Below are 10,379 nucleotides of genomic sequence, written 5' to 3'. Positions count from 1 at the left end.
ATATATATATATATATATATATATATATATATATATATATATATATATATATATATATATATATATACACATACATAGGCTAAGGATCTTGTGAGAACAGTACCATAGAAGAGAAATAAGAACCAATCTTAGCTTTACATCTATAAAAATTCGACGAATCTGATTAGATTTTAAAAAAAATAAAACGCGGTGGCATTTCGTAATTATCATCAACTTCACTATGCAAACTTGAACACTTAAATATGCAATCTTTAATAACTAAATATGCACACATGGTAAACTTTATAAAATAAACAAAAAAAAAAGCTAAATTTAAAATCTAAAACGTAAATGGTAAACCTTAAGAAGTAAAAAGTGAACCACTCGACCAAATAAAAGAAAAAATTCTGTCATAAACTCTAAGTGTAACGCCTTTTCGCATATTCATAGTAATGAAGCATAAAGAGTCAATATCACCCCGACTAAGGCTCGAACCCATGACCTCCCATATAGGCCAAAGAACCATTTCATGCCACTAGAACACAATGTTATTGGCAACTTAAACACTTAAATATTCAATTTTTAATAACTAAATATGCAAACCTGGTAAATTTTATAAAATTAATGGAAAAACTAAATTTTAAATATAAATCGTAAATGCTAGACCTTAAAGAGTAAAAAGTGAACCACTAAACAAAATAAAACCAAAATACGATCATATACTCTAAAATCGAAACCCTAAGTGCAATGCACTTTCGCATTTTTGCAAATTCAATCTTTTAATACTAAATATGCAAAACGTTAATACTAGGTGTGCAAAATGCTAATACTAAATGTGGAAACTTAGAAACGTTTGAGAATTACAGATTTTAGTGTTCAAGTTTGCACATTAAATTTGGTGATAATTACGATAAAAAATATGGTGGCATTTTGGTAATTATCACCAACTTTACTATGCAAACTTGAATACTAAAATCTTCAATTCTTAGATCGAATTTTCCAGGTTTGCACATTTAGTATTAAAAACTTGCATATTTAGTATTAAAAGATTGAATTTGCAAAAATGCAAAAATGCATTGTTCCTAGGGTTTCGATTTTAGAGTTTATGACTGAATTTTTGGTTTTATTTGGTTTAATAATGTTCACTTTTTACTTCTTAAGATCTAGCATTTACGATTTAGATTTAAAATTTAGCTTTTTCGTTGATGTTATAAAATCTTTCAAGTTTGCATATTTAGTTGTTAAAGATTGCATATTTAATTGTTCAAGTTTGCATAGTGAAGTTGATGATAGTTACGAAAATGCCACCGCGTTTTTTTTTTTTTAAATCTGATAAGATTTGTCGAGTTTTTATAAATATAAGGCTAAGATTGGTTCTCATTTCTCTCATGTGGTACTATCCTCACTGGACCTTTAGCATATATATATATATATATATATATATATATATATATATATAGGGTTGCACTCTCGTGCATACTCTCGCTCAGGAGAGAATTGCGGACAAATCACAGCCGTCCACGTGTCCAGATCAACGAATCAGATGCAATTTTAAAAAAACTACGCGGTGGCATTTTCGTAAATAACTGGAATTTTGGTGCACCTAGTTTCACTTACAAGTGCACCTATTTTCGCACCTATTTTCACTTACAAGTGCGAGTAATTTACCTTGTTAATATTCATGCACCTATTTTCACAAATATTTTCACTTACAAAGGCAAGTAATTTACCTTGTTAATATTCATGCACCTGGTGCAACCTAGGTGAACCTAATTATAACATTAGGTGCACCTAGTTGTAACACTAGGTGCACCTAGTTGTAACACTAGGTGCACCTAGTATTGATGCTCAGTATACAATTCACTTACACCTGTAATACATTTTACTTGCATCTGCAATACATTTTACTTGCACTTGTGCAAGTAATTTACTTTGTTAACATTCATACACCTGGGTGCAACCTATGTGCAACTAGTTATAACATTAGGTGCACTTAGTATTGATGCTCATGGTACAATTTACTTGCACTTGTAATACACTTTACTTGCACATGTGCACCTATTTTGAGTTACAAGTGCAAGTAATTTACCTTGTTAACATTTATGCACTTGGGTGCACCTATGTGCACTTAGTTATAACATTACGTGCACCTAGTTATAATGTTATGTGCAACTACATTCCGGACACGTGACGCGCTGTGATTCGTCCGCAATTCTCTCTTGAGCGGCTAGTACGCACCAGAACGCGATCATATATATATATATATATATATATATATATATATATATATCCAATTTCTTGAAGTCAACGTAATCTAAACTTTGATTTTTTTTTAATTTTAACTTTTTTACTATCTAGGAAAACTTGTAGTCACTATTTGATGGTGTGCATTATGTGAACATTGTCTTGTGACCTTAATAGGTAATGACCAAGAGAAAGTAAATCAACTTAGGTTGCCCATAACTAACGAAATCATAGGTTGCCCATTATTAGCAAAATTTCTAACTTTGATTACCAAGTTAACGGCCTGACCCATTTGATTCAGTTATCCCAAATTTTAATTCAATAAAATTACACTTTGGTCCTATGACTATAAGGGTCTTGTTAATTTCAGTCATCGACTTTAAAAACTAACAATTTAGTCTCGTAACTATGCAATTTTTAACACATTTGGTATACTCGACCGAATGTCGCTGGAAAAATGTAAAACTTTTTAAATTATTTATTAATGGGGGCAAAACGGTCAACTAGCATTTTAAAAAGGGGAAAAATCATCGTCGCCTTGTCAACATCGTCTCATCGCCGTCACTGCGTCGAGGAATCCTCTGCTGGAAAGCGTCCATTCTATCGCTAAGCGCCGCCAGCTTCATCTTCAGACCTTTGCAATCCAACCACCTCAGCCATAGTTTTCTACTCTATCCTCTCAACAATCTTTGATCGAAGAATAAAACGATGAACCAACAACCATCGTCTGCATCGAAACTACGGTCGACTACCTCTCACCGCCATTGCTTTGCCGAAACCTCTGTTGTTGCCGATGAACCATTGTCATCATCTACTGCTCGTTGTTGCCGACCGTTCGTCGAGGGAGATCCGTCGCCATCATCCGAACTTTCATCTTCCATCCCATCAACGATGAACGGTGATGGCAAGTTGTGGAAACTTGAGAAAAGTGTCGGCACCCAGAAGGAGAATAAAAAACTAATAAATAAAAGGGGAAGAGAGATGAGAAGAAAGTAGAGAGAGTGGAAAAAACCGTTGGCAATGCGTGCCGAGATTAGAACAACAGAAACCGCCGGCCTTCCCTGCTATCGTTTACTAGACTAGAGGTGGTAACGAAGTTGGGCGATCGAAATTGGGCAAAAATTATACCATAGATCGGATCTACCTTGCATTGTAAATCTTGGTCGTCCAACAATAATCTTAAGATTCTATATATGTAGGTTCAAACCTCAAACTCCTAGGTTTGAGCCTGTCAGCTATGGGTAACCTAGGCTGGTTTACCTCCTTATAGCCCTTTGCCGGATAGGGTCACAAGGCGAGGAAAACGACCTCGTTAAAACAAGATTCTATATATGTAGTTGACACATTCTGTACCTGCAGTTGACAGTTCTTGTACATGTAGCTATCATATTATGTGTCAGCAATTATCAAGTTATTTGTTTACATGTACAACATGGTTAACTGTAGGTACAAAATGTGTTAACTAAAAGTACAAAATTTTTGTATCAGGTTCACAATGTAATATGAATCCTGGTACATGGTATAACAATTGTCGAAATTGATGGTGCTCTACCATTTACTTGGGATTGAACGAGTTTATTTGGTTGTGCTCTAACTTCGAGAGCTCCTAGCTCCTCATTTTTATAATCCGGTTGGAGGAAATTAAAATTTTAGAATTTCATTTTCACTTAATTTCGAAAGTAAATTTATTCGTTTGATTGAAAAGAATTATAATTTTGCGAATTACAATTCACTCACTTTTACGGAATTAGAATCCATGCCTCTCTGGCGAGCTGTCGTAGGCTCCCAAATTAAACCTTAAAAACGTAGTAGTGAGAGTAAGGATCGTTCCCACGAGGAGTAACTAGTTTGATTTATGAGTTCAAATTAAAGAGGGGGGTTTGGTATGAAATTAACATTCAAAATAAGTAAATAAATAAGTAAATAAATAAATAAATAAATAAATAAGAATAGAAAAGATGATAATCAAGCCAAAGTTTACGAAAGAAATCAATTGAACTTTTAATACTTGGTCTAAGAAAACATTCACCACTGGATTTTAGTAACTGATCATAGATTCACGGTTAAATCATAACAATTGAACATTCGTTGTGAGATTAATTCTCGATTTTCCTTGCCATCAGTTTCCCTTGTTGACCAACGAAATCCTCCAAGCTTTAACCGTCGAAATCTTTGCTGCTGTTTTGACGAAGTATCCTCCAAGTTTCGTCGCCGGTTCGTACGTACGTTAAGCTGCTGCGTAAAAAAGAATTACAAATCCAAAATATTTGAATTCATTCCTTTTCTTTTAGTTATTTAGGTTATTATATATTGTGGGCTAACTTTATTAAACAAATAAATAAATGGGCTATGATGTTATGGGCTTATTAATCCACACTAATTAAAATATAACTCTTATTTTGGGCCAATAATTAAAACTAGCATCTTAAACTTTACTAATGCCCAATAATTATTATAAAATATTTATTCTAACTAATTAACTCTAGAATCCTAAAAATATTAAAATAAAGTAAAATAAAAATTAATAAATATAAATATACTTTAAAAACATACTTAAATTAAAGTGTAAAAATATGTTCATCAAATTCCCCCACACTAGGACGTTTGCTTGTCCCCAAGCAAAAAGATTATTTGCTAAAATAAAATTAAATTTTCAAAACTCATAACACATCATGAACAACAATCTGAAGCACCCTGCAATTAATAAGTTAGCACCTGAGTTCAAAATATGGAGAGAACTAAATAAGTAAGCCCTCACAGGAATATCACTCATCACGCTCAAGTGTTTGATGGGTGTAAATTCTACTTAAGTTCATTCCTATAAAATTGCTCTACCATAGGCTTGCATATCTTCTCAATCACCACTACAAGAGCCATGCATGACACAAATCATAAGGACTTTTCGTAGCTTGTAATGGGGTTAGGGCTAAGGTAGGGAAAATTTAGGAAAGTAGCTCAAAAAGCTTTCAAACTAGAGGAGCAGCAAATACAAATAATCCAACGCACTCAGTTCCCATTCAGAAATACTCTCTTATTGACATTCAACACTGCTATCATTCTCAAAAATAGATAAATCTTCCTCCAATATCTCAAGATCTTTCCCCATACTTCATTTATTCAAAAGTAACTTCAAACTCAAAACTAACTGATGATTCTTTCTCATTTTCCCCTAAATTCCAGCAACATTGTTTCATTTTCAAACATATATTCTTCATTTTTCCATTCATTTTTCAATCTTTCATACTTTTTTTTTTTACTCATGAACTGCCTTCACTTTCTTTGTTTTTTTTTTTTTGAACAAGAATTGCCTTCTTTTTTTTTTTTATAAAAGACAAAAATAATTGGCAAAAAAGATACAACCCACCTCACTCTCAATCTTATTAACAAAAGCAAGTGATCTCCCCCACACTTATTCTTCACAAACCACGTAGATTACATAAGGAATTTAAAATTTGCTCCACTAGTTATTCAGCTGGGTCAAGGCATTAATTTATGGTATAAAAGGCTTGTAATGTGGTTTAAATAAAGAAAGGAATGGCCACAAAGCTCAAAGTGGGTTAACAAAGGAAAATAAATCATAGGACAAATCAGTTATTTGGCTAGTGAGGCTCAAAATCAAATAATGGCCTTAATCACACTCGAATCATGCATGGTCAAATTAGCTTTAACAGAGAATCAAGGCAAGTTCTAGAGAAACAAAATTATGGAAGAAATCACACAATAGAAAGAAAATAAGACCAAAGTGTCAGTCAATGGCTCAAAGTCTCTCAGGTTTATTGCTTACTTAATCTAGCCACTACATATCAAACAAGAAATGCTAACAAACTAATCAGAGCTTGCCAAACTATTTATTCAATCATGTTATGAATTTCAAGAAAGGAAAATATAATAATTTTTTTTTTAAAATTTTGCAGAAAATAGTAGTAGTAGTAAAATATTTCTGAATTTTTTTATATAAATAAATCTAAACTCCCTCCCCCACACTTATTATCAACATTGTCCCCAATGCTGAGTAAAAATGCACAGAAAAGGGATTATTAAAAATAATACAAAGATTAAGAAGAAACTTCCCTTTCAATTGCTCTTATTACTCAAAATAAACTGGATCTTCAAGAAGTACTTCTGCAACGTTTTCAACTCGAAACTCATCATGGTAAGGTTTAAGCCTATAGCCATTCACCTTGAATATCTTTGAAGTCTGCAAACTTTGAATCTCTATTGCACCATGAGGAAATATATTAGTAACAATAAACGGACCAACCCAACGAGAACGTAACTTACCCGGGAATAGACGAAGCCGTGACTGGAAGAGTAGGACTTTTTGTCCAATTGAAAATTCTTTTCTCAAAATCATCTTGTCATGGAATGCTTTCGTCTTGTCTTTGTAAATTCTTGAATTCTCGTAAGCCTCATTGTGAATTTCCTCCCACTCAGAAAGTTGCAACTTCCGGTGCAGGCCACTTTCATCAATATTCATGTTAAAGTTCTTGACAGCCCAATATGCTTTGTGCTCCAACTTGGAAGGTGACATGCTTTCCCAAACACAATGCGATAAGGGGACATACCAATAGGTGTTTTGTATGCAGTTCTGTACACCCACAATGCATCATCTAATCGCAAACTCCAATCCTTCCTGTTTGGGTTGACTGTTTTCTCAAGGATTGACTTGATCTCTCGGTTAGACACCTCTGCTTGCCCATTAGTCTGTGGGTGGTAGGCAGTTGACACCTTATGGGTGACATGGTACTTCCTAAGCAATGCTTCAATAGTGCGATTACAAAAGTGAGTTCCTTGGTCACTTATTATAGCTCTTGGAATCCCAAACCTGGAAAAGATGTTAGACTTGATAAAATCTGCAACAACTTTAGAGTCATCAGTCCTGGTGGCCTTAGCTTCCACCCACTTTGAAACATAATCAACAACAAGTAAAATATAGACAAAACCAAAAGATACAGGAAATGGGCCCATAAAATCAATGCCCAGACATAAAAAACCTCACAAAATATGATCGGAGTTTGTGGCAATTCATTTCTCCGGGATAAATTACCTGACTTTTGGCAAGCATCACATGACTTACAAAATGAATATGAATCTCTAAATAAAGTTGGCCAATAAAAACCACACTCCAACACTTTCCTTGCTGTTCTCTTGGCACCAAAGTGACCTCCACAAGCATAAGAGTGACAGAAAGCGAGGATTGAAACAATTTCATCATCAGGTACACATCTTCTTACTACTTGGTCAGCACAATGCTTCCACAGGTATGGTTCATCCCACACATAGTACTTGGAATCACTCTTGATTTTATCTTTTTGGGCTTTAGATAACTCATGAGGAAATTTGTTAGCAACCAAAAAATTGACTATGTTAGCATACCATGGTAAAATCACTGTTGCAGCAAGTAGGTGTTCATCAGGGAATGCTTCTTGCAGTGGAGGTTCAGGTTCGATGTGCACCAAACGACTCAAATGATCCGCCACAGGATTTTTTGACCCTTTCCTATCTTTGATCTCCATATCAAACTCACTCAAGAGGAGTATCCATCTTATCAATCTTGGTTTGGCTTCCTGCTTTTTCATCAAGTAGCGAAGAGCTGCATGATCAGAATAAACTATAACTTTAGTACCCAACAAATAAGACCTAAATTTTTCCAAAGCAAAAACAATGGCTAAAAGTTCTTTTTCTGTAGTAGAATAGTTTTTCTGAGCATCATTTAAAGTTCTAGAAGCATAATAAATAACATGGGCTGCTTTCCCGATCTTTTGACCCAACACAGCCCCTACTGCGTGATCACTTGCATCACACATAATCTCGAAAGGATAGTTCCAATTAGGTAGCTGAATGAACTGGGCAGACGTCAACAACTCTTTTAATTTGTCAAATCCTCCTTTACACTCTTCATCAAACTCAAAGGAGGTTTCTTTTTGCAGCAATTTGCACAAAGGTAGGGCTATCTTCGAGAAGTCTTTGATAAATCTTCGGTAGAAACCTGCATATCCAAGAAAAGAGCGGACTTCCCGCAAATTAGTAGGATAAGGTAGAGATTCAATAATATCAACTTTAGCTTTATCAACCTCAATCCCTCTAGATGAAATAACATGCCCCAAAACATTACCTTGATCAACCATAAAATGACATTTTTCAGAATTTAACACAAGATTACTTTCTATGCATCTTCTCAGAATAAGTGTAAGGTTATGCAAGCAATTATCAAAAGAATCTCCATAAACGGTAAAATCATCCATGAAAACCTCTATTATATGCCCAACATAATCAGAAAATATGCTAACCATACACCTTTGAAAGGTGCCCGGGGCATTACAAAGGCCAAACGGCATGCGTCGATATGCAAAAGTGCCGAAGGGGCATGTAAAAGTTGTCTTTTCCTGGTCATCTGGAGCAATTGCAATCTGAAAATAACCTGAATAACCATCAAGAAAACAAAAATAAGAACGACCAGCTAACCTTTCTAGCATTTGATCAATAAAAGGTAAAGGGAAGTGGTCTTTTCTTGTTACAGCATTCAACTTCCTATAATCTATACAAACTCGCCATCCATTTTGAATACGAGTGGGAACCAGTTCATCATTTTGGTTTTTCACAACTGTAATTCCTGTTTTCTTAGGAACCACCTGAGTTGGGCTAACCCATTTGCTGTCTGAAATTGGATAGATTATCCCAACTCCAAGGAGTTTAAGGACATCTTCCTTCACTACTTCCATCATGGGTGGGTTTAGCCTCCTTTGCGGTTGACGAGATGGTTCTGCTCCTTCCTCTAGTAGAATTCGGTTCATGCAAGTGGATGGACTTATTCCTTTGATATCTGCAATTGTCCACCCAATAGCAGTTTTGTGTTCTTTCAACACATGGACAAGCTTTTCTTCTTCTGCTGCAGAAAGTTTAGTTGAAATTATGACTGGTAATATTTTATTTTCTCCCAAGAAAGCATATTTAAGGTGTTCGGGGAGAGGTTTCAACTCGGGGATAGGTGCCTGCACAACAGAGGGTAACAATTTTTTGCTAGAAACAGGTAAAGCCATATAAGAAACATTATTATGTTGGTTCAATTTAGGACAATAATTCAATGATGCAATAGCCTCTTGTAAATTGGCACTCAAAGCAAACTCATTATTCCCCTTTTCAAGGTGTTCACTAATAACAACTTTCAATTCATCCTTACCATCAAATTCAAAAACTTCTTCAACTAATGAATCAAGAATATCAATAGAATAAGCAGAGTTATCATCACTAGGGCATTTCATAGCATCATAAATATTGAATGTAACAATATTACCATCAAACTCCATAGTAAGTGTACCACTGTGAATATCAATTTTTGTTTTTGCAGTTTTTAAAAATGGTCTTCCTAGTAGAATAGGTGCAGAATGATCATTATTTTCCATATCAAGCACATAGAAATCAGTAGGGAATATCAAATTATTAACTTGCAATAATACATCTTCAATAACACCCCTAGGATATGCATTAGATCTATCAGCCAATTGGATGACCACACTAGTTTTATTCAAAGGTCCAAGTTTTAAAGAAGCATACACAGAAAGCTTGAGGGAATGGGGGAGTTGGTTTATAATCAGAAAGACTAGGAAACTTACCTGGAGAATTTTCGTTCTTGCTAGTTTCCTCTTTTTCTTGGTCTACTGATGGGGTAACATTTGCAGGACCTTCAATTTCCTTACCACTTCTCAAAACAATTGCACTTGCATTTTCTCTTGGATTGACCACCGTTTGAGAAGGTAATTTTCCAGAACTCTATACCTCCAACCGACTTACCGTAGTTGCTAGTTGGCCCATTTGTCTTTCTAAGTTCTGGATGCTAGCTTTCGTTTCTTGAAAATTGGACTTTGTTTCTTGTTGGAATAGTTGTGTTTCTTGCTGAAATTGTAAAGTGTTAGTGGCAAGAGACTTAACAATGTCTTCAAGATTCATACCTGAGTTAGAGCTTTGGGCCGGTGGTTGTCTTGAAGGAAATGGTTGTCTATATTGCTGAAAATTGGAACGATTCTGAACAATCTGGTTCCCTTGTTGCTGAAAATTGGAACGATTCTGAACAATCTGGTTCCCTTGTGAGTGAAAATTGGAACGATTCTGAACAATCTGGTTCCCTTGTGAGTTTCCATAGCTAAGGTTCGGGTGAT

At 34.9% G+C, this 10,379-nt stretch overlaps 1 protein-coding gene across 1 annotated transcript; it reads right to left on the bottom strand.

Moving 5' to 3' along the window:
• Window positions 1-6,310: 6,310 nt before the first annotated feature.
• LOC116013232 lies at window positions 6,311-6,700 on the bottom strand. Its single transcript, XM_031252879.1, has one exon. It carries the CDS (start codon window positions 6,698-6,700, stop codon window positions 6,311-6,313), a length of 390 nt encoding a protein of 129 aa, XP_031108739.1.
• Between the last annotated feature and the right edge of the window lie 3,679 nt (window positions 6,701-10,379).

The sequence above is a fragment of the Ipomoea triloba genome, chromosome 3 (genome assembly GCF_003576645.1).
Source record: "Ipomoea triloba cultivar NCNSP0323 chromosome 3, ASM357664v1".
Classification (NCBI taxonomy): Eukaryota; Viridiplantae; Streptophyta; class Magnoliopsida; order Solanales; family Convolvulaceae; genus Ipomoea; species Ipomoea triloba.
The sequence above is the reverse complement of the archived record's forward strand: the minus strand, read 5'-3'. Positions and strand labels throughout refer to the sequence as shown.

Coding starts and splice junctions, on each gene's coding strand:
- LOC116013232 (XM_031252879.1), bottom strand. CDS start 6,700: ATGAATATTGATGAAAGTGGCCTGCACCGGAAGTTGCAACTTTCTGAG.